Below are 25,782 nucleotides of genomic sequence, written 5' to 3'. Positions count from 1 at the left end.
CCAAATGTAACGTACTCAAGCAAACAACACTCAACGGAATTCGAGATCGAACGAAGCAACAGTCTAAATTCTTTCTTTCTTTTTTTGTCTGGTGTAGTTTCTTCCCTGATTTATTACTTCCTCATAATGGGCCTAATTAAATATGACCCAAACACCAATCCATCTCACTAGACTAGGCCCACGTCTACCAGGTGAGACCCAAGTCAAACTCAGCCCACCAACCAACTGGGTTGCTGACAATTAGGAGTGTACAACGGGCTTCTTAACCCGGCCCAGACAAGCACTTATCCTGCAGACCCGAAAACTTTTTATCGGTCCGGGTCAAACCCGACCCAATTAATTTTTATAGGGTTGGGTTCCGGGTAGTTATTTTCATTTTTCGGGTTATCGGGTCACCCGGTAAAAAAATGACTACACAAAGAAACTCATTCTATAGTGGGCTTTTTACTGCTTAACCCAAGCAAAAAGAACTTTGTGCCCGTTTGGGTGACAATATTACACCACAATATATTGTTTTCACTCACCAAACAACATTTTTTGGGTTAGAATTCCTAAACAATTTTTGTAGCAATTACAACCTCTTTCATTGTCGCTTTTTTAAAAGACAATTGTATTTCACCTTAAAAAAAAAAGAGAGAGAGAAGATGATGAGATAATGCGAGTGACAAACAACCATTAATTATGATTGCATCTCTATGATTTTGACAATATGTATGTATATATGTGTGTATATATATATATTACAGTCTTATCTTAATTATGTCTTGCATCAACAAAACATTAAGGCTACATTTGGTACACGAGTATGATTGGTAACAATTTGATAACCTTCGAGTTATAAATATTCAAAAACGTAAGAATCAACATTTTATCATAGAAAATGCATGGATCTCGCATTTTCTTAATGTCCTTGATTCAAAGTTTAAGATTTAGGGTATAAGAATTAAAGATATATATTGTTTTTTAACTATTTTGTATTGGATGTGAAGTTGTGAACCCTCATGTTCAAATAAAAATTAAATCATTCGCACGAGAACATATTACAAGCATGCATGCCGACACATAATTAATCTATGTTTCTACTTTTTAATATCTTTGGTCCCTTACTTTTCTTTCTTTTTTCTTCAATGACAGCTTTGCTTCTAAGCCCAAATGTGTACGTCAATGAAAAGTGAGAATTCCTTCCCTTGCACACTTTTTTTAAAAAAAAAAACACTCTATATGAACATAGTAATATCAATTGTATAAGCATCAAATATTAGACATGACAGATATAGGTTGTTTAGCATATAGTTTATAAGCAAAACTCAACTACTCCTCTCGTATTGAAGACGCATTTTCTGAGTATAGGTCCTATGATAGATGGGTATGGATTCCCCGTAATAGAAACAAAGTTGCGGACCTCTATCTTTTTTTCTATTTGGAACGGGCCAAACTGCCCAGTGTATTTGTCTACCCAAAAGGCCCATTATCTCCTTTTTCCTGGGCTCAATTACTGGGCTACTCAATACGTAATTAGTGGGGGTTTTAGAGTGAGTATTGGGTTTCCGAATCAATTAATGGGCTCAAAGGCCCATACCCATCTCGTACTGAATCACCGTCGTCTTCGGTCTTCAATTTTTCATGAGCCCTTTTTGACTTTCCAGTAGTAAAGTAAATACTTCTGTCTTATTTATGTCAGTCTCGACCTCTCCCAAATCGTCCATCCCAGACTTTACGTTACGTTACTACGTTAGCCATCATTGCAGATCTACACTTTCTAGAGCTCTTCAGCAATGGAGGTTCGAAGATCTGTCTCAGCTTATGCGCTGTTGTTGTACTTAGTGTCGGTATGGTTGTGGTGTGTGAATGGTTCCGTTCATGAGTACAATGAAGTGAAGTTCATTAGCAAGGGAAACGCCTTCGTGGTTCACGGAGGCAGTGAGGGGCTTTACTCCTCCGTGCCTAGCCTTAATGAGTCTGCGACTGCTGGAATTTCTTACATAAAGTAACTCCCCCATTTTTGGCTCTTTTTGTACTCTTTGTTGTATCGTTTAATCGGGCTATACTTCGTAATTATGTCATGCATTGTATATGATCTGTGTTTGTTTATTGATTACTGGAAAATTGAGCTGTTAATGTGAAAATTTGAACTGAATATTAGTTGCTGAGTATCTGGAATCTGAAATCTGAAATGAGAAAATAGGCGTGGAGTCCTTTGTTCCAAATTCATGCAACAAAAACTAAAGAGAGCTTGTTCTTTCTTGAATGTATGTAAGAATGATGTCTTTGAAGAGATTTAATTTGCAAGTTCGCTAATCCACAGACGGCCGAGTTAAACTGAATCTTGGATGTATTTAATTGAATAATTTGTGAAGTTTGTGTTGTTTAGTGTCACCTTTGGATTTACTAGTTGGAAATGTTGATGCTCTCGAATGAGTTAACACAAATTGAAAATTCTGACATTTTGAGATTTAGTCACGTTGGTTGCTAACTTTCTAATGTGTCCCCTGACCAGATTTGACAAGATCACTGTCCGGAGGCCTAAGGAAGCTGCTCAGGCTGGTCCATCTCTGGTTCAAGCTATTGTTTTTGAGGTTGAAGATAGGGAGACAATTGGTGGCTCTGCTTATGGTGGTCAGAGAGCAGTCTGCTGCACTCCAGATCTTGCAAAATTAGGAGCGTGTAAACAAGGGGAGATCATCCACCGTCCATCAACCAGAAATCCTGACTGGCCTCAAGTATTTGGTGTCTCTTTTGAGGGAGATGACCTTGTTGCGTTTTTTCCATCTAAAACTATACAGATTACAGAAACTGGGATGTATAACCTGTATTTCATCCACTGTGATCCAAATCTCAAGGCCCTGACCATAGAGGGGAAAACCATTTGGAAAAATCCTACGGGATATTTACCTGGAAGGATGGCTCCACTTATGAAGTTTTATGGGTTCATGTCCCTTGCTTTTGTGATACTTGGTATCTTTTGGTTTTCACAATATGCCAGATTCTGGACAGAGGTTCTTCATCTGCAAAACTGCATAACTTTAGTGATTGCATTGGGAATGTTTGAAATGGCATTGTGGTACTATGATTATGCAGAGTTCAATGAGACCGGAGTCAGGCCAACTGGAATTACTGTATGGGCAATCTCATTTGGCACTATAAAGCGAACAGCGGCACGTCTCATCATACTTCTGGTTTCTATGGGTTATGGTGTTGTGAGACCCACTTTGGGTGGTCTGACATCAAAGGTCCTTATGCTTGGAGGTACATTTTTCCTGGCATCCGAGGTGCTTGAAATTGTGGAGAATGTTGGTACCATAAATGATCTTTCAGGAAAGGCAAGATTATTCCTGGTTCTTCCTGTTGCACTCTTAGATGCCTTCTTCATTCTTTGGACATTTAGGGCCCTCTCTATGACGCTTAATAAACTTCAGGTACACATTCTTACTGAAAAAGACTTATAAAAGAAACTTGTTCTGACTAAATGTTCACACATATCTATGCTATAAAGTAGTAGGGACTGATATCTATATTAGCCAGAAATCTTGCACTGGATTATCCTGTTGTATATGTTACAGCAATGCCACAATGGTCCATTTTTTCATACAAATTATGATAAATCCGATGCAATATTGCTCGAGGAATCATCAAGTGGTTTTGTCCTTTTACTTCCCCTTCATGTTATATGTTGTTAAGTTTGTCGAATTTGTTAAGCAACGTCTACTTTATCAGCACCTTTGCAAAAGACATAGGTTTTGTTGTTCAAATTACAGATCCACCTAAGAATAGTTAAGTAGAGCTTCATTAGTGGCTTGCTAAGCTAATGGTCTGGTTGCATGACGGTTTTGCTACTTTGTCAATATCCTCATTAATATGGCCAAGAGTGAACTTTTGGACTGAAATGTGGCAGAAGTATTATTAGTAATCACAATATTAAGTAAACCTGAATATTGGTCATAAAGCTAATTTGATGTATTTAATGGCAGGCAAAAAGGATGCTGGGAAAATTAGATATTTACAGAAAGTTTACAAATGCACTCGCAGTAGCTGTTATTGTGTCCGTCGGTTGGATCTGCTATGAGGTAACTGTATTGTTTTCTTTACCCTTCTGCATTTCACTCTAATGCTTTTGTAATTAGATTCAAAAGAAACTTGGGCTTGCAGTAATTGTTAGAATACTATCAGATACTTCCTTCACTTGAGCATATATGAATCCATCACACATACCAGTCACCTTTTTTGTTCTAGTGTTTAAGTGTTAACAAGTTCTGGGATTAGTCTGTAGCCTTTCCTGGATCCAACTGCCCCTGTATTGGACTGCAACATGGTAGATTTGGTTTTTGAATGTGTCAATTTACATATATGTCTACATTCAAAAAAATATGCACATGTCATGGCGCTCATTCTTTATTAATAATGTTCACAAACATCAAATTTTCTGCCTTCCTTTTTCATAATGTAATTTGTAACTTTGTATATATCCTTGCAGCTTTACTTCAAGTCAACAGACGTGTACAACGAGCGCTGGCAAAGTGCTTGGATTATCCCTGCATTTTCACAAGTCTTATCTTTCTCTCTCCTATGTATTATATGTGCTCTTTGGGCACCCTCCCAGAATTCTACACGGTAAGACTCTTAAACATCATGCTGATTTCTCATTTTCCTTATATTTTTGTAGTTTCTAATTTTAAGGAAGTCCATGGAGGTATGAAGAATCTATTGATAATAGGTATAGTAGTCATTATACTAGGGGATGGTTTAGAGTGGAATTGAAGTCATGAATATATAAGGACATTTATACATCTTTAGGATATTATGCAAACACCTTCAAAATGTCAAGAAAAGGGCTTCTAATTTTTTTTTTAAAATAACAGGCTTTAGGACTCAGGCAACATGAAAAAAAAAAAGAGGAAATTGCTTGGGGAAGATGCCTATAACTAAATCCGATATGATAGGGTGCACGCAGAATGCCAGAAGGCCCAGAACTAGTTGTCCGCTATTAACTTGTTATGCTAGAATGCAAGACCGATCTCATCTATGTAAGTCTTTGCCTCTTTGTTTAAAAACTGGTGAGCTTCAACGTTGCATCATGTCCCAGGTTGTGCAGTAGTTCTTTTTTAACTTAAATTAGGCTCTGGCTTCTGTTTTGTGTCCCGCATTATCGCTTTGGCAGGAAGCAAAACTCAAGTTCGTAAGCAGTAACAGACACTAGGGATGCCATTTCCCTTCCCAGACTAAAGCTGTCTTCTTTTTTCTTGACAGATATGCCTACTCCGAAGATACCGGAGAAGAATTTGACAAGGAGGATACTCTCACACTGATCAAGCCTTCTTATGTGGCTTTATCGAAGGATATTCGTAGCTCGCCGGAACCTGCATCAGCTCAAAACAGCAATGGAAAATCAGATGATCTAGAGGAAGAGAAGACAGAGTAGCGCTCTTTATTGGATGGAGTTTGTACACGGGAAATCCCACTTAGGCGTTTATCATATGTTGAAGCACAAGGTGTTCTGTTACAAAGACTTGAACTTCCTCACCATAATGTGCATACTGAGTGTTGGCATAGCATTGCTTCAAAACAGTGATACGTGGGATTTCGAGACAAAATGATTTTTTCCACTTATTTTCTTTAAATTATTCTACCAGTCTGTTGCTAGCCGCAAGGGTTCTGTTATTCCTGTAACTCTCACCGACAGCGGGAACATTGGAAAAATGTGTGCAATGTGTTACTAAAATGTTCGTGAGGAGGCTCAATTAGTTCCTCTTCATGAAGAGTGAAGTCCAGATGCGTAATACAAAGAGCACATTTTACATCTTTTTTCCGCAGAATCCAGGTCTTTATAGTTTATATCGTTCAGCCTTCTCATACCATCCAATGGAGTCATGATGGCTGTACAGCAACTAAACAAAGAATCCAATTTCAGAAATGTGATCTGTTTGCTGTCACCATATCAAAAATACAATGAGCGCACTTATAAAACTCAACTGGGAAACACAAGATCTTCCAAAGTAAAATAAGTAGAAAAAAATAAAATAAAGACCAGAGAAAACTTTGTGACCTCAAGATGTATCACTATCCTTGTACAGGCTGCCAAACTCTTCTATCTCCATCTCATCACTGTCTGTAAGCAAAGCATCCTCTAAACCACCCATTGTCTCCTCTTGCTCAAATTGCATTTCCATGTCTTCATCATCAGATTCACTTTGAATTAAAGTGTCATCCTCCTCGTCAGAGAAGTCACTGAAAGTTCCAATCTTCTTCTTCTTTCCTCTAAAGCCAACAAGGTTAAGTATTTTTTCCTTCCAAACAACAAATGGGCCTTTCTCAATCAGGTCTGAACCTTCGTAAGCTTCTGTTAAGAATACACTAAATCTCTTCCCCCTCTCGGACACATAGAAAATACCAATATGCTTCAGAAAAAGCCTCATCAACTTTTGTGGCATCACAAATTCACGGCGAAAGTGTGTGAGGTGATCTGTAACCAATCTCTTCTCGATAGTAAAGCTAAGCAGTTCATGCATAATAGCAATTGCGCGTTTATCAAATTCTTTGGACCCAGCCTGGAGCCCTTGGGCATCAGCATATGGAGATAAATAGGACCTCTTTGAGAAGTGCTCAATCTTTCCTCCAAATCTGTACAATTTCTTGTAATTGGGAGGGAACTTCAAAGGAAAAGCCAGTGAAAGCAATCCTGGTGTGTGAACATCGGTTTCATGAACTCCCATTACTTTCTTCTCCAATTCAGTGATAGCCCAAGCAGGGTTCCAGTTGACAAGCTCCAAGTACTCCATTTCATCCCCAAGCTTGACCACTCTAAAATGCTGAGGATAATTGTGCACCCATTTGTTTCTAAAGTCCTTTGGCAAACCAAAATCTCTCCTAAAATTTGCTATCTTATCCAAGCGCAGCCGCTTGTCCACTGACATCATTAGACACCTTGTAACATACTCCGCTGCCTTGTCTGCATTCTCTTCAAGCAACCTCTCCTCTTCCTCCACTAAATCATCCGCTTGCTTGGTCATTCCACACCACAACACTCCCCTTTGATCCTTGTACAATTCAAACAACTTTGGCATTTTCCTAATGAAATCCGATACCTTATGGGGCTTAGGCAGGTTAAATTGCCTCCTATATTGTTCTAAATTCCTTATTGGGATAATCATCTCCGGTTCCTGTTTCAAAACCTCCATCAAGAACAACACTTTAGAGGATATCTTCCACTTCTCCGTAATGATTTCAAGATCATGTATTCTCTTATTCTTGCTTCGATCTTGCACACGCTTACTACTGGTCATGAATCTGGTTTGGAACCACCTAAATAAAGAATCCACATTCGAGTTTCTTCTCAGAGACATATACACAAACACCTGGAAGCAGTATGGGTATGGTCTACAAGCCTCGTTCAATTTATTGACAATGACTCCAGATTTAACCCCCCTGGTGGTCATCATATGAAGAATTTCGCGTCAGACTGAGTGTACTTCGTTGTTAAAGCAACAACTAACAACGGCCTTTTTCCTTTCTCTGCATTCGATTCGTCAACGAACTTCTTGAAGCACCCCTTCAAGTAAAAATCTCATGGCATGTTAACAATTGAAACGGAGAAGACAGAGGTGAAGAGAGTCTCACAGTACGAGCGGAAATTATGCTTGGTTTGTGAAGTCGCACAATACCTCTTTACATTGGAGGTTTAAGGATCACCATCTGTTTGTCAAAAAGCCAGTTAGAGAAATGGTGCGTAATGGCAACCCCTCTCGCAGTCCAGTTTCACGCGACCGCCGCCGACCACCTTATGACATTGGGCCAGCTTCTAGGTAACTAACTGTAGATTGGGTTCGGGCTTTCAAGTGTTAGAAAATACATGGCCCAATAACGTGGTGTTTGACTGTCTGTCCGGGTTTCATTGGTGAACCGCCCGCCAGTAAAGTAATTCAATATGCGGGTTTTATCTATGAGAGCCGCTATTTGCACATACAGTTGGCATATGGGCTTGGAATATGCTACCCTGCTGAAACATTGGGCTTAAATTTGGACTCAAGACTAGTCCAATTTAAATTCGGACCATGATTAAGGGGCTAAACTAGCGCAGTTTGTAAGCCAACACCCAACATAACAGGCCAACATTGAGACTCTAAGCTGGAGTCCATATAAAGAACGGGCTAAGCTAGCTGATATGGATCCAACCCAAATTATTGATTGTCCAAAGAGTCTAACCAGCTTAAATTTGAAGGCCCGAGATCAATGTCAAGTTCCATTTTGATCATCCGAAGCAGATTGTGAACTATAGCCATAGTTTTCCAGTTATCTTTAAGCTTGGATTCGTAAAAGTAAAACAGAAGCCATTCTACAGTAACGTAATAATGCCATAATATGAATGTGAGATATTTGGGGGCTCAATATAGTATCACAATGTTCTCCGCTGTCTCGACGACCTTGGTACCAATACAACACATAAAATTTGCATCACAAAACCCTGTACGCAAATATGCCAAACATCAACTTATCCTCCTTTAGTTGCAACTAGGAAGAAGAGAATCTGATGAACACATGCCATGCAAGGCTATTACTTCATTCAGGCACCGTAAGTTTGTTCAGTGTCAAAAACTTTTTGAGTATGCATATTTTAGGGGGTGGGGGGGTAAGAGTTGTAGGACTTGAACCTTGCACCTAGGACTCAAGCCACCCAACCAAGCGGTAGTTCCTGGTACAGTGTTAGTCACCAGAAAAAGAAGTCATGCACAGTTGGAATGTTTCAGAACCCAATTTGTTTAGAGCAGAATGTCTGGAACCCGTTTCAGTGAAACCTGGAAATAACAATGAGCTAACCTCAACGAGATCAGCTGGTAATGAACTTAAGACCATCAAACATGTGGAGTATTTTGGATCACATTGGATGTAATACCTAACAAGAATCGGAATTGACTATAAGTTCATCATGGTCTCATGCATTCCTTTAAATGAAACACAGCAACCATTTCTTTCAGGTTTTGAGACAAAAATCCATATTCCAGCTGACTAAACATCTCCTAGTCACATAATCAATTATCAACCGTACGCGGTTAGTTATTTGTGTGTTTAGAGCAACGTAAGTAAATTTCTTTTGCAGTCTAGTGTTATCTCAGATCGAACAAACACAAGCAATTTGCAGTCAAACTCCACAGCTGTCATTTCAAACAACATCCAAGGATTTGTATTAAGAAATCTGATTAAAAAAGGTGCACTGAAACCAGCCCAAAAACACAAAAGGAGAAAAGGCGACAGAAGTAAACCTCCATAATCCAACACTAAAGTAATAATTAGTTATTGACTCTGAATGCAATAAATAACTGCACTAAACATACATGTATTCACCCCCACGTACAGCATTTGCAGCGCCTTTCCTCTCTTCTTCAGCCTCTTTCTCCCGCTCCTTCCAACTCTCATAGTTGTGATCATCAGTTTGGAGCTCATGCCGACAGATTGGGCAAGAATTGTGCTCATCCTGCAAAATTTCAGAGCAGAGCAGTATGAGTTTTGGCAGCAAAAACAAGAATCACTGGAAGTTGGAGAAGCAGCAGACTTGACAACTATGAATTTCAACAATAAATACACCCATCAGCCACAATTGAGGAACATTACCAGCCATGGTTTCAGGCATGGCGGGTGGAAAGTGTGCTTGCAAGGCAACTCCTGCATCTTATCATTTACAACCAAATTCTCCTTGCAAATTGCACACTCTGCCTCTTTTCCCAGCTTGGCCAAGATTTCCTCTGTGAGACTAATGACTGGAAGCTTCTTGACAACTTCTTTACTGGCAGGTGGGGCTCTCAGGACTGCATCATCCTCCAGGAACTAAAGAGCACAGACATTGAGAATATGTTGAGGCAAAAAACCAGAAACATCACAGCCAAGCACCATCCAAAGGACGCACAAAACATGCAAGAGCAATGTCTCTTCGTATCAAGAAATAAATTGTTCAAGCAGCTTGTTTTTCAGCTCATATATGTGGATTATTTCAAAAAAAGGCAAAAATGATGTTACAAAGAATTGAACTTCATCGACAAAATCTACAATAGGAATCGAAACAGCCAGCAGTAGCATAATTAGCCGAAAAAGTTAAAGCAGAAACTGCAAAGCAATCTTTGTTGTATAAAAACTACGGCAATGAGCTAAAGCTTACCTCTGGTATAATATTATCTAAGCCGCTTATGAGCTGTTCGAGCAAATTTCTAGCCGTTTCCTCTGTGTTATTATTCTCCGTTGGACCCTGAGAAGATTCAGCAGCAGCAAGTGTAGCAACACCGTTCAACAGGTTTGATTGCACCAACCATTGAGGCCGTGGTGGTTCAGGATCCACAGTCAGATGCCCCTCAAACAGATAACCTGAATCAACACATCACAAGAGCTCAGCACATATCCAATAACCAACAAAACCCCGAAATAAAATTTAAACGAAAGTATCAGAGAATTGAACCTCTAACTGCAGAAGTTTGAGACTCCACAGAAGGGTTTTGCACATCATGCAATTGTTCCTTGGCTTGAGCAATACAATTCCTCAAGTTTTTCTTCTCAGAAGGATCAGATATAAGGCATTCAGCTTGCTCAAAAAGCCGCAGCCCAGCAAGCCAGAAGCCAGGGGAAGTGTATCTCGTCTTTAAAACAGTTGCAACTCTACAAACAGCAGAATAAAACTGCAAAACCAATAGAAATTCCAGAAAAAAAAAATCAATAACACAATACAAACACCAATTACTCATTACATCTACATTAACACACAATTTGGTCGCCGATTTTGAATTTCAGATACAAAATTGAAAAAAAAGAAAAATGCGGTCTATGAAAGAAAATAAACAGACCGATTTGCGGATCGAGGGAGAAGCGGAGATATAGCGGTCGCGGAGGAGAGAAGAGATAGAGGAGACGGCGTCTTCGAACTTCTGTTTCTTTCCAAGCTGTTTCTGCAATTCCTCCAATAGTTGTTTCAGGGCTTCGTCGGATTCCATTTTCTATTCAATTCAATACTGCTTTCAAAGTTTTGTAAAATTCGAATTCTGTTACCAGGAAATCACAATTCGGTCGATCGTAATACAATTATGGAGAATATATAGAACCACTGAATATTTCATTAGCTTTCCAAGTTGTTTTCTTGTGCAAGAGGAAAGCGCGAGACCGACGACTACTGTAATCATCTCGTAAGCTCCAAGCCTCCAACCCTGATACATCCAGCTGTCATGTTGGACTTGGGCCTGACGCAGTGGGTGGGCTCATGTAAAGACATCCATCTGGCCCATTCTCAAAGTCCAAATTGTAATTCAACTGGGCCTTCAGATGACCCACGAAATATTCTAGAAACGGACTGTAAAGAACCCGTCGAGGTGACAAGGTCAGATGAAGAGAGAGATATAGCGAAACGGTGACGAAAGCACAATGGCGGAGTCGTTGTTGAGTGGTTCACAGTCTTCTCTTCTCCTACAAACTGCCAGATTCGGGTCCCAAAACAGGTCTTACCCGACTCGAGTAGTATCACTTCATCTGCAGCGGTCTTTGAGCAATAGCAACACTTGTGGTGGAGTAACGGTTTCCTCTTCTAACAATCTGAAACGGCGTCGTTTCAGCGGGATCGGCTTTGTCTCTTCCGATTCAGAAGCATCCACCGTAATAACTGATTCCGTCAACGACGCAGCTGAAGGAGCTGATATCAAGCCCGACGTCGGTGGTGGAGGCGACGGTTTTCGCGACGTCGGCGGTAATAGCGGCGGAGGAGGAGGTGGAAGTGGTGGAGACAGTAGTAAGAACGAGGGCGAGGGAGGATCGTCTGAAGAGAGTCCGAAGAAGATGGCCTTGTCGATGTCGCAGAAATTGACTCTTGGATTCGCTGCGCTCGTGGGAGGTGAGAATTCATTCCTTGCAAATTTTTCTTTCCATTGACGAACCATTAATCCATAACTTTGGATTGAATTGTTTTTGATATTCGTTGCAGTTGGTGGTGTTATGGGATACATGAAGAGTGGCAGCCAGAAGTCACTGCTGGCGGGAGGACTGTCCTCGGGGCTTCTGTACTATGTATACACTCAGCTTCCAAGTAATCCAGTTTTCGCGTCGTCGCTTGGACTTGGTAAGGGATTGTTGTTGTCTTGTTAGTTAACCTACAATTCCTCTGATTCGGGGTTCCTAAATAAATAGTTTTAGCTGCATTTTATGATTGTTTACTCACTTTGCAAAAATTGAAGTTTTAAGCATCGTGGTTTTCCTGGTTGTCTAATACTCTAATTGCTTTTGGTCTATGGAATTCAAGAGTTAGCTGAGTTTGTAATAGATTATATGCGGAGGGATAGAATGTTTACATTTGACCACGGATTGTTATCCATAACCTATGGCTTTGTTTAACAAACACTATTTAGTGCTGCCATGTTATAGAGGATTATGTGACGACCTATCAATAAGTTATTGTGTTTGTAAATTGTGATGTTTGGTTATGTCTACTCGCGTGATGTTTCCTTGTGCAAATTCATTTTTCATTGTGGTCGCTTTGGGGTTTGTTTCATGAATCCTTAGTCAAAACTAATATAAGTTTGCATTTGTATTCTTTTTCACCACTCAGCTCATTATCTTGGCTATGGGGTTCTCTTACTTTACTGCTTTAGATACACTATTTTTACAGTTTTCAAATCTATTAGAGATCTACCTATTTGAAAGCATTTCCTCTTTTTTTGCCAAGATCCAAAATGTTCTTAGATATAGTTTTGATCATTAGGTTACTTGAGTTCATCTGTGTAGTATGATAAATGTAAGGGTTTGGAGTTTGGACTATCTGCTATGCGTCTGTATATGAATGACAAGTAATTCGAATATGCATGTTCCATTCAAAAAACAATTTCAAACATGTTCACTGAACAGTTCAACATTGAAATTTTACTATTGTATATGTGGTTTACAAATTTCAGCAAATCCAGTGTCAAACGAGGGCTGTTTCATGTCATCATAGGGTTCATTAATTTTCTTGCTTAATTATATAAGTTTGACGTATACTTCCTTCGTTATCTCTTGATTTCCAGGAGTGTCTGCAGCACTTTTGGGAGTGATGGGTTCTCGTTTCAGGAGGTCAGGAAAGATATTTCCAGCTGGGGTTGTATCTCTCGTGTCCCTGGTGATGACCGGTGGCTATCTGCATGGTATCCTGCGTAGTGCTCACTGAAACGAGTTTTTTCTTTTTCTTTCTCCAAGCATCTGGTCTTCTAACTGGATTTACCACCTCACCTTCTTGCATGTGGGGAATAACCGTAACGGTTTGTAGAAATGTCTTTGTGTGGAACTTGTGAGCTGGAACCTTTTGTATCGATATGCTGTGTCTGTTGGTGTATTTTTGTCTTTGAAACACAACGCTTTTGTTATATCAAATTTTAAGCAGTTATCAGGCATCATTGCATTTGCATAGTCCCATCAGCCGAAACACAAGAATATGTCCGATTTAGATACTCAGCCAGCAAACAAAATGAATCTAATAATCTATCAACGTCTTTGATTCTAACAAGGAACCCTTGGAAATGGTTCGATAAATTCAAGTACCCAAGGACATAAGGGGAAAATAGTCAGAACAAAATCTCTCAACATATAGGCCTGCAGGTAGAGAGCCACGAAAGACTAGCAAACAGCCAAAGACAGAGACTATTAAGGTTTAATAGGTCTAGCAATATTGTAAACATGTAACAAGGATACTGATGCATTGTCTAAGTAGCGATGCAACAATTAAGGTTTAACATAGTAACATAAACAACCCGACGAAGTTGGAACATGAGTGAATAGTTGTCCATGATACAGATTAAGGAAGGCTTTTTACACAGCTCAAGCAGCCTGAGGTTCATTAGACTTTTCAAAGCAGCCTGCATTTGGTGATGCTTGCGCACAAACATCAGGTTTTGAGCTTTCCGCTTTTTTGGTCCCGTCTGGGATAGGATACGGGTTCTTGCTCACCAGTCTGCATAGGAAGTGTGGAGGTGAAGTAAATCATTTCAATAAACTAAATACAATATTTGCACCCAACATAAAACACGGATACTTTAGTTGAAGTCTAGAATCACGTAACTAGTAATTCGTAAAAAAATTGACCAACTAGACGATCATTTTCAGTCCTATTGCCTCCCATGTGTATAGTAGATTGAGAGATAACTAGAGAGGAGAGGAGAGGAGAGGAACCCATAGCTAGGTAAAAAGTTGTACCTGTCACGGCGCTTTTCGAAGAATCGCTGAAGAGAATGCCTCCTCGCTATTGGTAATTCTAAACCAATAGACATGACGGTACCATCATGAAGCTATATATATTAATTGCATTTGCAAAAAATCAAAAGAAAGCAGAGACCAGCTAATTCAGATAAGTGATATAAATATTACCAGCTTGCAATTTACACGAGGGCATATGAATCTGTGGTGAAGCCAAAGGTGTTGCTGTACTTAGCAGTGAGGGAGATCTTGAGAGAATTGGTTTAGTTGCAGGACCACCAGTGCCAATATTCTTCACGTCACCGGGGCTTGCAGCAGCAGCAATACGAACAATCTCACCAACCTAAGCACACAGAGTATATTGGAAAATTAGAATTAATCGTTTGAGGAGTAATTTACTCAAGACTTAGAAGATAATGCAAGGACAAACCTTTTCAAATGGAATTGAATCAAATACAAAAACTCTTTCACCATAGAATATGGTAAGCTGAGCTGGAGCATTTGTTCCAGACACCTTCATCGTTGGGGGCCTTAAACAATCAGAGAGAAAAAGTTACTGTACAATTGAAAGTTTGGTGTGCAACAAAACTATGTTAAAGCTCCTGTAAACCCAACTCCTGCAAGCTAATGCATTTTAATTTTCTAAGGGGTAAATAAACGAAGAATTCAAAACAAATTTTGTTGATGGGATACAATGAGAAAATGAAAAAAAAAAAACAATTGTAAAAGTTTTTTACCCTAAATAAATTGCAGATATAAAACCAAAGGAAGAAAGATAAAAAGGCAGGAGCAAAACAAGTAATGAACATCCAGATTTGGTTATTGACTGCCATGAACCAAATGCATAATCCAATTCAATTGACAACAAAACTGGGATGGCTTCTACACGATCAAAAAGCCTCCAATTTCGTTGTTTCCAGTACACTGGCATAGTAGCAGTAAGAATGTCATGAGGGAATGGGGTGTTCCATTCAATTCATAGTTGTTGGATTTGTAGCAAAATAGCTAGCCATCAGATTCCAACAATATAATCCATTGAGAAACAACATCTATGAATTTAACGCCTTCCAAATAATTAGTACGAAACAAAACATGAATATAGAGATATCACCACCTAAAAAGACAAAAAAGCAAAAACAAAAACATAAAGGAAGGAAAGGGTCAACCATTTGCGAGAGGGATTTTGAGATTCTTGAAAAATGTTCCAAGCCTTGGTAGTCGGTACTTGGTGGGCGAACTACCCATTTCTATTAGACAAAACCATATGGTCAACCCCAACAACAGTTAATTCTAACCAGCTTCCTGGAACAGAACCAAATATTCCGATTGTTCTTTCAAACAACACTTTCTTAGCCCTAGATTGCACCCACTATCATCATCAGAGCCTGCCTTTGACCTAAACAGTATGAGATCTGCTACATGAATCCATAAGAAATCAACTGTTCTGAAGTCAACTACATGAATCCACTCAACGGAGAGCAGAGCCATCGCTCTTTCTAGCCACAAACATTATCCCCAGAATGGTTGCAGCTATTGTTCAGCGCCTTAACTAGATTTTTCCATCATTAACTGGTCTCCAAAACAAATAAAATTCAACGAATCTTCAATTAAAAACAACTATTTACAGAAACAAAAGCATCGTATGTGAATCACGCTACTGAAATTACCGACTCTAAAGATTTAGTTAATCTTCTCAATTTAAAAATCCAATTCAAATATTTCAACATTATTAAGAGCGCATCAGAACAGAGAGAGATTAGTTATTCCTAAATTTCGTTGAAGAAAAAAATTACAAACACTAAAACACACCTGGTGTCATCCTTTTGGACTAGCTTGTCGTTTCCTTTGCCAGATCCGAACTCAGTCAGGTCCAAATCACTGCCGCCACCAGCAGCAGCAGCAGGAACAGAGTCAATGACCTCTTGCTCCTTCTTCACTTGCTCTACCTCAACTATTGGCTTCACTTCAGGTCCTGCCATGGTGGATCAGATAGCACACGTTTACCTCTTCTCTCTCTCTCTCTCTCTCTGGGAGTTGCAGACTTGTAGTATGAGTTATCTGTCCGGTCCTCTTAAAGGAGACCGCAGACCCAAGTCTCACCCGTTCCTCTCCACCAGGAGAATTCGCACGTGTCGGATTGTAATGCTGATAAATTGTCCTTTTTTTTGACTTTTCAGCTGTTTTGTTTTTGTTTCTACTCCTACAGCTCACAATTACCTAATTTGACATTTATGTATGTATGTATATATGTTACATAATTTCCGAATGGATAACATGTTTAAAACTTCGCAGTTAATGATCATTAATAAATGGTTGACCTCTAATCCTTCATGCACACGCCAAATAATCCTTCCCAAAATGAAGAATTATAGGTTTAAATATTCATTCATGAATGTATGGTGGACGCCGAATAGAGAAAACGAATACGCGTGGTGGATGTGGATTCTTATGATATTATCGTAAAGTCATGTATTTGATCTCGAATTTTTGAAATAAAAACTTTGATGATGATGATGATTTAGGGTCGTCTAGTAATTGCTATGTGCTTTGTTGAATTGATGGATTATATATACATGTCTAAACAAATTTTGACGGAGATTAGTGTTTGTGCAATAAAATCGAATTTGATGAAATAAGAAAATATTTTGATAAGATTTAAAAGCATTCTTTTGCGTTAAGTCCAATGGGGCAAGGGGCCGGTTGGTGGGGTGGGTGGAGTAAGGAACTCAAAAGTCAAGCTGGAGGTATATGGAATCGTCGTCATTGCCTTCCCAGTGGCAGTTAGGGGCTCGTGACCCTATAAACTATTTTATTTTGTCATGTTTAGTTGTAACTAGGCATTTTTCTCAACGACAAATAACATAATTTTCTTATAATAAGTAGATTTGTCTGGTGTTTATTATAAGTAGATTTATTGGATGATCAAGTTTTGTGAATCCCTACATTTATATAGATCAAGGGACAAGATTGTGATGACTGAGATCCCTATCACTTTTGTAAACTATATCCAAATTTGAACCAAATAAGAAAATATACCACCCAAATCCGATCACCAACGAAGTAACAAAAAGTAAAAGTTTTTTAACCTATTCAACTAAACCGACACTCGAAATGTAGGTTGTTTACATATGAAATCTAAATTTACTCCAAGTACATTGCGTTCTAACAATTCTTTTTTTTTAAATGGGTGAGGGAAAATTCGAACACTGATTATCAGGGATCAACACACCTTATTTATCATTCAAACTAATGATTCGGGTGTCATTTTTAATTTTCACCGTTGGCGATTGAGACTAATGGAATTAGGGTGAGGGCTAAGTAGTCCTTTGTGGGCCCCGTGTGAAAAAGGGCCGATCAAGTCGAAACCCGATCTATCAAAACCGGATCACCAATGACGGATATGTCTTATCGGGTCAAACTGATTTATAGTCTTTCAGGAGTTTCATCAGCAGCGTTGAATCCGTCTCTAAAATGATCTAAATCTATGCGTCTCTAGTTCTCGAATTTTGCGCGGTATATCTGAAAATTCCGAGCAGCGAGAAAGGATTGGAATCGGTTTTCGGGTTCAGACCAGTAATGGCGTCGGATCCTCCGCTTTTCCAGAACGCGTCGCGCTGTGACGTCTGCAAATGCAGTTTCAACACTTTCCGTCGACGGGTATTGCATTCGTCATCGTCAATTCACATATGTACTTTCAGCCCTTACCCATGTGACATAGAATGAAAGAAATGATTAGATGATACAGAGATCTATATTATTTGTTAGCTTTACATATACTGATATAAAGTGTTCGATCGATCTATTGGCTTCAGTAATTTATGCAATCGGAATGTTTGTCGAGATTTAGTTCGGTATACTCATGGTTCTGCTGGTAGTTCTTTCTAGTGTAATTGTTTATATGGAATAATGCATTCAATGACCATGAGATGTAAACTTGTTTCACCGCAACACAGAGGCCACGGATTCAGCCTCTCAGCTGTGCAGGGTTAGATTGATGAACATTAGCCTCCGGGCACTACTGGGAGGGTAGATTTTAGAGCATCTGAGAGATCCTTAGGTTGCAATACTTAATTGATGCCATTTCCTGTAGTTGACTACGACGAATACAACAAACATTTGTTCATTTATGTTCTGTTATGGAACTTTGGTGCTTCACGCGGTTATGCCTTAACGGGAAAGTCAGCTTTGGTTGGGAAGTGACATTGAGTCTAGGAATGAGCTATAAGTAATAGTGAAGTATTTATTTTCTTATTTCTTTTTTGCAGCATCATTGCCGATGTTGTGGGAGGACATTATGCCATGAACATTCATCAGATCAAATGGTCTGAGCTTCTCTTTGCTTTTATGGTTGTATGTAATTTTAGTTACAATATTCTCTATGCTTTGTCTTCATTTAAGGTGTTTGTTCTGTTTTTGTTACAATTGCAGGCTTTGCCACAATTTGGCATCTACTCCTCTGTAAGAGTTTGTGTTGTCTGTTTTAATGGGTCCTCTAGGTGAGTTACTCTTGATTCGACCCTGTAAAATGCTATTAGATTATTAATTAATGCAAACTAGACAGTACTCGTGTCATATGAGAAGTTTACAGAGACTTTGATCAGATGCGTTAAAAAGCTCCCTTTTGTTAATGTTGTTAAGATTACAAATTACCACTTGAGGCTGCTCAAGGGAAAAAAGGCACTTGAAGTCCTTTGTTTTCCCTCTTTTTTTGGGCGTTTGAGGCTTCTCCTGATTTTGATTTTTGTTTGGCACATCTTCTTTTCCTGTTTATTTTTTGGATGGTTGTAGACTTTTACATGTTCAGGGTCATTGATGCAGTTTGACGTCTTTGCTTTCTTTTCTTTTCTTTTCCTTCTTTGTATCCGTGGATTTCTTTTTCCTGAATGCTTTGGGGAAATTATTCTCTTTTATTTACATGCTTCGTTTTGGCGTAGATCTGGGAAAGATCACTTACAAGCTTCTTCAGATGGCATTGATTCCGTAACAGATACAGTATCTAGATTAGATATTGGTGCAGATATAGACGGAAAAATGGAAACAACTTCAGAACATCGGCCTGTGGTAGGAGTTTTAGAATGCAAGTGTGGGATGCCTTTATGCATTTGTGAAGCTCCAGCCCCCACCACCAATGAACTTCCGCTGCAGGTATGATTTGTTCTATAGTGTTTGAAGTGTCGCCTGGTCCATGCATGTTCCTTCCAGTCCTAATCTTGTTCTGTATCAGATGGCAATCACTTCCATCTCTGCTGCCCAATCAAATCCAAACCCAAAGAAGACGGACATTGTTCCAAAGAATAGAGGATCGACTTCAAACAGCAAGTCTGGGTAAGTTATATTGTGGTCCTTTTCTACCAGGCATAATTTCTCAGTGTTAATTACTAGCTTTTTCTGAAAGTCATTTCTGATATTTAGGATGAGTTGAATGGTGTTCTTTTTCTGACCCGTGCTAAGCTTTGGGATGAATGCTTCAAATTGTGTTCGGCTCAGTTAATCCCAGCTTACTAGCAAAGGATATAGCCATAGAGGTTATTCTTTTCATGCGTGTTTGTTTAGGGTTGGATTCACCTTGTTACTGATAGTATTGGCCATTGGGATCTCCATTCCATTTTTCCATTACAATGTCTGGTGCAATTTTCAGTTCAAGCAAAATAATCTTATCACCGACTAATTAGGCTACTAAAAACTGATCATTGATTTCAAATTATTACTGGTATTTAATTTCTTTGTGATCTATGAAAAAAGTTAAATTGACAAAAAACAGTCCTATTAAACTTTTTTAGCTTTTAGTGCAAGCAACACTTGAACTTATTTACTATGGCTGTATTAAATGAGGATAATGTTGAAAATAAAATTTTGTAACAGTTGATTTATTATTATTATTATTATCATTATTTTGTAATCCTACTATATGGGTATGTATTTAGGTTTTAGGGTACATTTATTCATATTTATTGAATAAAAATGTATTCCTATGCATTACTTGCAAAATAAACACTTTTGTTGTGTTGTAGACAATGGACTTTTTGTTTATAGCTCCTGTAGGTTGCATTTATTTTCCTCAGTGTTTTCTAATGCAAACCAGATTCAATATTAGGTACTTTCATTTTAAAGTTTAAGAAGTCTGCATCATCATTAACTATCTCGTGCCTTTCAACCGTCTGGATACCTATTTCTTCTCTTGAAAAAAATTGCCAGGATACCTAGTTTACATTGAAATAAAGGCTTTAGATTTGGAATCAGGAGTTTTGTTTGCGAGTAAGGTTTGCTGATGGTTTTGTCTTCGCACGATTGGTTTAACCGTATCTATTTTTCTTGCTTTCCTGGCTTTCCGTAGCTCCTGCACGACCTCAAATTTACTAATTTTCAGCTTAACCAAGAACCTTACAAAAACTAAGTTAGGAACCAGATATCTGATCTTGAGCCATATTGACATCTATCAATTCTAGCCGCATGGAGGTTATCACTGTGTCGTTTTGGTCTGTAAGTGGCCTTATCCTCTTAAGAAGGTTATTTAACTTGCACACACCTGCAGTTCGGTCTTCAATCTTGGTCAAGCAAACAATGTTACTGTGAGTATGCCTCAGAAGGATTATGAAGTCAATGGAGAGGTATCAACTCTTAATGATATACCAAAATAGTTGAAGTATTTTACAGTTCATGCACTAGTATGCTTAGGTATGTATTGTGCTGATTGCATGTGCTATGCTTAGGGTCTGAGAGAAGCTATAAAGATCGGGGATACTGCAGCAGTTAAGAAGCTCCTGAGTGAGGTATTAACGAAAATGGTATCAACCATTTTATTTCATATAGCTAAACCTGCAAATGTATTTAAAATGTTGCGATGTTAGCAGGGTGTGGATGCAAATTACCACGACAAGCAAGGATCATCTTTACTTCATCTGGTCTCTTCTCTCTTTCTTTAGCTCTCTCTTCCCCTCTCTCTCAGGAAAAGAATTTCTATTGTTGATAATGAAACTTAATGGGTGCAGGGGGCTCTGTTTAACCGAACTGATATAGTTTTTACCCTTATGGAACATGGAGCAAGCCTTGACAGCAAGAATGCACAAGGTGATATAGCATGCACATCTTATGTGGAGTTGTTAATTAGTGGAGGTTTTCATGTTAAGTGAAACAGCTCCATTTTTTGAGGATTATGCATTAAGCTGCTTGAGAGTAGTTAGATTCTGAAAGTTCATGTGGTTCCAAACGTGTTTTTCTTCTTTTGATAATTAAACCCTAAGCATGGTTAAATACTCATTAAAGTTGCATTATAAATATAATTAACGAGGACTGATGGAGGATTGTTTTTATTCTTATCTTTAGTAAGCATGTGATGTCCTTTATTTTGAAGAATGAAGTTGAGTTCTACACTTCTACTTAATGATGCTGATACCTTTATCTTTTATGCGTCACATGAAGTTCCTTGCACACCCTGATTGTATTATTTTTTGTCAGAATTTGTGACAGTAGTCTGTCTCACTGCTCTACTTCACTTCTGATACATAAACTAAACTCTTTTGTAGGGGAAACTCCTCTGGACTGTGCTCCTGCCACTCTGCAATACAAGATGCGACAGAAGATGGAAGAAATTGTGCAGTGATGCCTGCTTACAAGAAATGAGAGCGGATAAGTTGTTGTCTTTGACCCAAGAGTTCAACTTGTAGGTTTACTCTAAGATCTTTTTCATTTTGAGTGCTGCACGTATTTGTATTATCCATAATGTACATAATGGCAGATGGGTTGGAAAGTCTTCTGCTCATGGACTGTCAAATATTGTCTCCAAGGGAATAAACAAGCCTCTGTCTAAAGACATGGTTACATCTTCTGCATGCCTTTAAAAAATCGTTTATAATAGCTGGGAAAGAATTTTGAGCTGAATTTCGACATGGGCTAGCCTTAGTTATGGTCTTATGGATAAGATTGAACACAGTGGAGGATGATCCATGTCAAAGATCTTTATGTCAACATCTGCATTGCATGGCATTTACTATATTTTTTAATGCATCTTGGTGTTTGGCAAAAGATATTACACTATAAAGCTTTAGATATCAGCACTTTTCGTCATTGCTGATTATGCTAGAGGTGGCTGATGTGATTATCCTTTTCTGCTTTGGTTTTCTTTTCCTTTGTATCTTGTTGGACGGGATTGTACAAGAGCTGTTCTGCCTGTAATAAAGTTTAGGATTGACTGAGTCAAGGTGGAGGGTGCCTTTGGATACACTAGGGATTATGTTGCCAAACTTTAACCATTTGTCATTAGTTACAATATTTGCTTATTGCAGCTATATAAGGTGTATGATGTAAGAGTTAGGAGACACTTCCCTTAGCGTGAAACATCATCTTGAAGTAAAAAAAATTACATTTCCGATTTAATAGGGCTCAAAGTGCAGGGAAAAGAGGAATATGATGAGACATTGAGACTGATAATCTGGACAAGAACCCAAATGAGGGTGCCACAAAACCAATGGAGGCTAGATACCCAAATTTATGAGTTATTTAGTTGGATTAAAATCTCATTTTTTACGCTTGACTGCATGCATATTTATTGCTTTTGTAGTTGAGCATATATAGAAGGTGGAACCTGATTTTAGTGTATGTAAATGTATTTTGTATCTGCATCTGAACTCCTAAACTGTTTATGTAACTTAGAGTTCCCTCTCTATTGCCATGTTGCAGGTAATTCTATATTTTCTTTTTTCTTTTTGAAGGTTTTTTTTTCCTTTCCCTTTTCAAGTTAGTGGTGATTAAGTAATATGAGAATGATAGGCGCGTTTGTGGGATCTGAGTAGGATGTTGTGGAAATATTATGTGTCATACCTGATGTATCATGAAAAGCATGTTTGCATATGATATGAGAGATTATCAAATCCCTTTCTTTTTGTTCCACCTAACTTATCTTCCATTAGCTAGACACAGTTGATGACGAGATTGCCTTCCTTTTCTTTTTCATCTTCTTTTCTTACTTTGAACAATAATAGCTCACATTATATGTCCCACCACAATGTGTATTGTATCCCATCGACCAACTCATGATTGTTGTCCACCAAGACCACTCTTCACTGGTCTGGTCATTGCTAATAATGCTGATGATCTTGTCAATTGCCAAACCATCTTTTATCTACATTTTTTTTTTTGTTCTTGTTCTTTTAGGAATAAAGGTGTCGGGTTTGAAAGTAAATTACCATGGAGTCTTGCACCTCATATGCTAAAAGCCATCTCGTTTATGCAAAATTAAATCGCAACTTTTTTCTTTTGCCCGACTCGAAGATGGGTTAAGGGCTTTGCAGTAGAAGTAAATTGTAATTTTAATCATAGATGTTTTGTTAGTTTATTAGTGTGGTTAGTTGTCTACATAATTTTTTGAATTTAGTGGACTTGTGCCGATGATGATGACTACGGTGACTTCTACCTAGAACTCGTCCCGAAGAGACTTGACTCAATACGAGCTATCTATACTCATTAGCCATGTTAATATACTCTATACGTCCTCTTTACCAGAAGCAAATCAAGTTGCTTCACTGTTCAAAACTTGAACTTTAACCTTTACACCCACATCACATGTTCTTTTTTATCTTGATTTCTTTACTTTTCTCGAGATTAATCACCATCTGACACGTCATAAAACACAAAAAATCAAAAGATACGTTCAGACTTCAGATTATAAAACCACCGTCTTTTTTAGACAAATGTGACTTACACCAATACCCACGAATATGACCGGGTGTCCGAGACCTGCTGTAATAAAATTACAACAAATCCCATTGTAATGTATTTTATGGGCAATAAAAAATTTTATTTTTATTTTTAAAAATTATAAATATATAGCATTTTTCATAACGAATCCAACGGTATATTTTTTGTTTGAAACAAAAATCAAATTCATTGTGATCAAAATATCGAATATTTTGAGTTTATATCTGATGGTCTAGAATTGTCGTGTCTTTTTCATGTTGAATTTGATTTTTGTTTCTAACAAAAAATATATCCTTATTTTCGTTACGATAAATACTACATATTTATGATTTTTAAAAATAAAGATAAAAATTTTTAATGACAAAAAAAGATATTATAATGGGCCTGCTGTAATAAAATTACAACAGCTCCCGAACTTCCGAATATGACCTCTTTATTCCTACAGACACAGACTCAGACTCCTTTACAAAAAACATTAAAATAATAGACGACTCCTTTACAAAAGAAAAAGAAAACATTAAAGAAAGAAAAAGAGAAGGCACCACAACGACAAGCCTTCCTTCCTGGGCCTTTATAAACACAACAAATGCCTCCTCCAATCTCCCCTTTCTCCTCCTCCTCCTCCTCTCTTACTTTGCTTCTTCTTCTTCTTTTTCTCTTTGGAGTTTCAGGTTTGATTTTGCTTTAATGGGTTTGTTTGTGGAGGATTCCGGTGTAATATTAACCCAAGCAGCTTTAATACTAGCTGTTCTGAGATGGGTCTTGACCTGGGTTCTCAGATTCAGAAACAGAGATGATAATGATAAGTCCCAGGATCACCGTCCACTTATTTCGTCACAGATGATCAGAGAGAGTCTTACGTTGTCAACATTTGGTGATATCAAGGAGCGGGCGCCACTAATTTCTGACACGTGTGCCGTGTGTCTGGCCCAGTTGAGTGAGCCCGATGAGGTGAGAGAGCTGAGGAACTGCTGCCACGTGTTTCACAAGGACTGCATTGACAGATGGTTGGATTATGATCAGGATCATGATGATCATGAGAATCACAAGACTTGTCCGCTCTGTAGGGCCCCTTTGTTGACGTCGTCTCAAAGTGTGGGCTGGGCCCAGTCCGAGCCTAGTTGGGCCGTGGAGAGGCTTCTATACTTGTTTGGAGACGATCTGCTCTAGCGATCCATTTAAATAAATTTCACAATTCATTGCATGCCATTTAGCAATTTATGATGTTATGTTATTGATAGTGTAATCTAGGGCATTTTTTGGGCTGTAAATATTTTTTTTGTATCACAATTTATTTTTAATATTTACATGCATTTTTTTTAGATTAGTAATATCGAAATCGACTTCAATAATTAATTTGTTTTGGACATGTATTCATGTAATGCACGAGATTATTATACCAAATAATATTTTAACTGAATAACCCTTGCAATCAATCGTATTTAAAAATTTATCTGGTCGATAACTATACAAGGCATGGGAGGTATTTGAACAAATCAAATAAATTTATAATTATCATAATAAGTGAATAACAGAGGTTTATTCACACATTTTCTGGTGGGATTAAGTTATCAAACCCTAAAAAGCATTGAATTACCTGTAATCTTAGCTTCATTCACAAAATTACTGTATTCGTGATTAATTATTGGACATTATTATATTTATATATTGACATTATAGAGTTTATTGATGAATACCCTAAAGCAATTCCTTAATCATGCATAACACATAGCATTTCAAAAAACAATAAATTTTACATTATCAATAGAAAATGAAAATTATGAAACATTTTTATTTTTTTCACCCATTATTTTATATTCCCACTCCAAAAATTATCTCTAAAAAGAAATGTGGTATATTCGTTAAAAAAAAGTTTTATATAGGTTGAATCATATCATTACCATCGCTATG

The 25,782-nt window shown here is 38.1% G+C and overlaps 7 protein-coding genes across 12 annotated transcripts; 4 read left to right on the top strand and 3 right to left on the bottom strand.

The window, feature by feature from the left end:
- Nucleotides 1–1,679: 1,679 nt before the first annotated feature.
- Nucleotides 1,680–5,794, top strand: LOC120005800 (transmembrane protein 87A-like). Of its 2 annotated transcripts, none has more exons than XM_038855628.1 (5): nucleotides 1,680–1,987; nucleotides 2,498–3,416; nucleotides 3,969–4,064; nucleotides 4,472–4,608; nucleotides 5,245–5,794. In XM_038855628.1, exons 1-5 carry the CDS (start codon nucleotides 1,776–1,778, stop codon nucleotides 5,414–5,416), a joined length of 1,536 nt encoding a protein of 511 aa, XP_038711556.1. In that variant the 5' UTR covers nucleotides 1,680–1,775; the 3' UTR covers nucleotides 5,417–5,794. The 2 variants fall into 2 exon arrangements, with proteins under 2 accessions (XP_038711556.1, XP_038711557.1); XM_038855629.1 differs by lacking the exon at nucleotides 5,245–5,794 and adding an exon at nucleotides 4,857–4,880.
- Nucleotides 5,795–5,872: 78 nt separating this feature from the next.
- On the bottom strand, nucleotides 5,873–7,815 carry LOC120005801 (protein WHAT'S THIS FACTOR 1, chloroplastic). Its single transcript, XM_038855630.1, has 2 exons — nucleotides 7,656–7,815; nucleotides 5,873–7,543 (listed from the first exon to the last, which is right to left on the bottom strand). The coding sequence occupies exon 2, from the start codon at nucleotides 7,431–7,433 to the stop codon at nucleotides 6,042–6,044; it is 1,392 nt and encodes a 463-aa protein (XP_038711558.1). The 5' UTR covers nucleotides 7,434–7,543; nucleotides 7,656–7,815; the 3' UTR covers nucleotides 5,873–6,041.
- Nucleotides 7,816–9,127: 1,312 nt separating this feature from the next.
- LOC120005441 (E3 ubiquitin-protein ligase AIP2) lies at nucleotides 9,128–11,152 on the bottom strand. Its single transcript, XM_038855064.1, has 5 exons — nucleotides 10,818–11,152; nucleotides 10,436–10,652; nucleotides 10,142–10,344; nucleotides 9,601–9,813; nucleotides 9,128–9,463 (listed from the first exon to the last, which is right to left on the bottom strand). Exons 1-5 carry the CDS (start codon nucleotides 10,962–10,964, stop codon nucleotides 9,314–9,316), a joined length of 930 nt encoding a protein of 309 aa, XP_038710992.1. The 5' UTR covers nucleotides 10,965–11,152; the 3' UTR covers nucleotides 9,128–9,313.
- A 186-nt stretch (nucleotides 11,153–11,338) lies between these two features.
- LOC120005442 (protein FATTY ACID EXPORT 2, chloroplastic) lies at nucleotides 11,339–13,383 on the top strand. The gene is made up of 3 exons (XM_038855065.1): nucleotides 11,339–11,851; nucleotides 11,942–12,076; nucleotides 13,017–13,383. Exons 1-3 carry the CDS (start codon nucleotides 11,389–11,391, stop codon nucleotides 13,154–13,156), a joined length of 738 nt encoding a protein of 245 aa, XP_038710993.1. The 5' UTR covers nucleotides 11,339–11,388; the 3' UTR covers nucleotides 13,157–13,383.
- A 217-nt stretch (nucleotides 13,384–13,600) lies between these two features.
- On the bottom strand, nucleotides 13,601–16,210 carry LOC120005443 (protein TIFY 3B-like). Of its 2 annotated transcripts, XM_038855066.1 has the most exons (5): nucleotides 15,988–16,206; nucleotides 14,609–14,708; nucleotides 14,350–14,521; nucleotides 14,179–14,236; nucleotides 13,601–13,936 (listed from the first exon to the last, which is right to left on the bottom strand). In XM_038855066.1, exons 1-5 carry the CDS (start codon nucleotides 16,155–16,157, stop codon nucleotides 13,804–13,806), a joined length of 633 nt encoding a protein of 210 aa, XP_038710994.1. In that variant the 5' UTR covers nucleotides 16,158–16,206; the 3' UTR covers nucleotides 13,601–13,803. The 2 variants fall into 2 exon arrangements, with proteins under 2 accessions (XP_038710994.1, XP_038710995.1); XM_038855067.1 differs by lacking the exon at nucleotides 13,601–13,936 and having other exon boundaries at nucleotides 14,179–14,270; nucleotides 15,988–16,210.
- Nucleotides 16,211–17,582: 1,372 nt separating this feature from the next.
- On the top strand, nucleotides 17,583–22,273 carry LOC120006359. 4 transcript variants are annotated; one of them, XR_005469974.1, is made up of 11 exons: nucleotides 17,585–17,835; nucleotides 18,444–18,500; nucleotides 18,607–18,674; nucleotides 19,113–19,323; nucleotides 19,403–19,503; nucleotides 20,711–20,786; nucleotides 20,889–20,948; nucleotides 21,030–21,080; nucleotides 21,168–21,246; nucleotides 21,702–21,838; nucleotides 21,914–22,273. XR_005469974.1 is itself a non-coding variant. In XM_038856377.1 (10 exons), the coding sequence occupies exons 2-10, from the start codon at nucleotides 18,498–18,500 to the stop codon at nucleotides 21,776–21,778; spliced, it is 726 nt and encodes a 241-aa protein (XP_038712305.1). In that variant the 5' UTR covers nucleotides 17,584–17,866; nucleotides 18,444–18,497; the 3' UTR covers nucleotides 21,779–22,242. The 4 variants fall into 4 exon arrangements, 3 of the variants coding, with proteins under 3 accessions (XP_038712304.1, XP_038712305.1, XP_038712303.1); XM_038856377.1 differs by having other exon boundaries at nucleotides 17,584–17,866; nucleotides 21,702–22,242; XM_038856375.1 differs by having other exon boundaries at nucleotides 21,702–22,242.
- A 2,030-nt stretch (nucleotides 22,274–24,303) lies between these two features.
- On the top strand, nucleotides 24,304–25,142 carry LOC120006365 (E3 ubiquitin-protein ligase Os03g0188200-like). Its single transcript, XM_038856381.1, has one exon. It carries the CDS (start codon nucleotides 24,559–24,561, stop codon nucleotides 25,039–25,041), a length of 483 nt encoding a protein of 160 aa, XP_038712309.1. The 5' UTR covers nucleotides 24,304–24,558; the 3' UTR covers nucleotides 25,042–25,142.
- The last annotated feature ends 640 nt before the right edge of the window (nucleotides 25,143–25,782 follow it).

This window comes from Tripterygium wilfordii, chromosome 9 (assembly GCF_013401445.1).
Source record: "Tripterygium wilfordii isolate XIE 37 chromosome 9, ASM1340144v1, whole genome shotgun sequence".
NCBI classification, from domain to species: Eukaryota; Viridiplantae; Streptophyta; class Magnoliopsida; order Celastrales; family Celastraceae; genus Tripterygium; species Tripterygium wilfordii.
Note: the sequence above shows the minus strand (reverse complement) of the source record. Positions and strands in the feature narration are given on the sequence as shown.

Coding starts and splice junctions, on each gene's coding strand:
- LOC120005443 (XM_038855066.1), bottom strand. CDS start 16,157: ATGGCAGGACCTGAAGTGAAGCCAATAGTTGAGGTAGAGCAAGTGAAG. Junction 14,709..15,987: donor GTCCAAAAGGATGACACCAG/GTGTGTTTTAGT, acceptor TGATTGTTTAAG/GCCCCCAACGATGAAGGTGT. Junction 13,937..14,178: donor TTCGAAAAGCGCCGTGACAG/GTACAACTTTTT, acceptor CTTCCTATGCAG/ACTGGTGAGCAAGAACCCGT.
- LOC120005801 (XM_038855630.1), bottom strand. CDS start 7,433: ATGATGACCACCAGGGGGGTTAAATCTGGAGTCATTGTCAATAAATTG.
- LOC120006359 (XM_038856375.1), top strand. CDS start 17,755: ATGGCGTCGGATCCTCCGCTTTTCCAGAACGCGTCGCGCTGTGACGTC. Junction 18,501..18,606: donor AACATTCATCAGATCAAATG/GTCTGAGCTTCT, acceptor TTACAATTGCAG/GCTTTGCCACAATTTGGCAT. Junction 20,787..20,888: donor ATTATGAAGTCAATGGAGAG/GTATCAACTCTT, acceptor TGCTATGCTTAG/GGTCTGAGAGAAGCTATAAA.
- LOC120006365 (XM_038856381.1), top strand. CDS start 24,559: ATGGGTTTGTTTGTGGAGGATTCCGGTGTAATATTAACCCAAGCAGCT.
- LOC120005441 (XM_038855064.1), bottom strand. CDS start 10,964: ATGGAATCCGACGAAGCCCTGAAACAACTATTGGAGGAATTGCAGAAA. Junction 10,345..10,435: donor TCAAACTTCTGCAGTTAGAG/GTTCAATTCTCT, acceptor GTGTTGATTCAG/GTTATCTGTTTGAGGGGCAT. Junction 9,814..10,141: donor TAGATAATATTATACCAGAG/GTAAGCTTTAGC, acceptor TGTGCTCTTTAG/TTCCTGGAGGATGATGCAGT.
- LOC120005800 (XM_038855628.1), top strand. CDS start 1,776: ATGGAGGTTCGAAGATCTGTCTCAGCTTATGCGCTGTTGTTGTACTTA. Junction 4,065..4,471: donor TCGGTTGGATCTGCTATGAG/GTAACTGTATTG, acceptor ATATCCTTGCAG/CTTTACTTCAAGTCAACAGA. Junction 4,609..5,244: donor CCCTCCCAGAATTCTACACG/GTAAGACTCTTA, acceptor TTTTCTTGACAG/ATATGCCTACTCCGAAGATA.
- LOC120005442 (XM_038855065.1), top strand. CDS start 11,389: ATGGCGGAGTCGTTGTTGAGTGGTTCACAGTCTTCTCTTCTCCTACAA. Junction 11,852..11,941: donor ATTCGCTGCGCTCGTGGGAG/GTGAGAATTCAT, acceptor TATTCGTTGCAG/TTGGTGGTGTTATGGGATAC. Junction 12,077..13,016: donor CGCGTCGTCGCTTGGACTTG/GTAAGGGATTGT, acceptor CTTGATTTCCAG/GAGTGTCTGCAGCACTTTTG.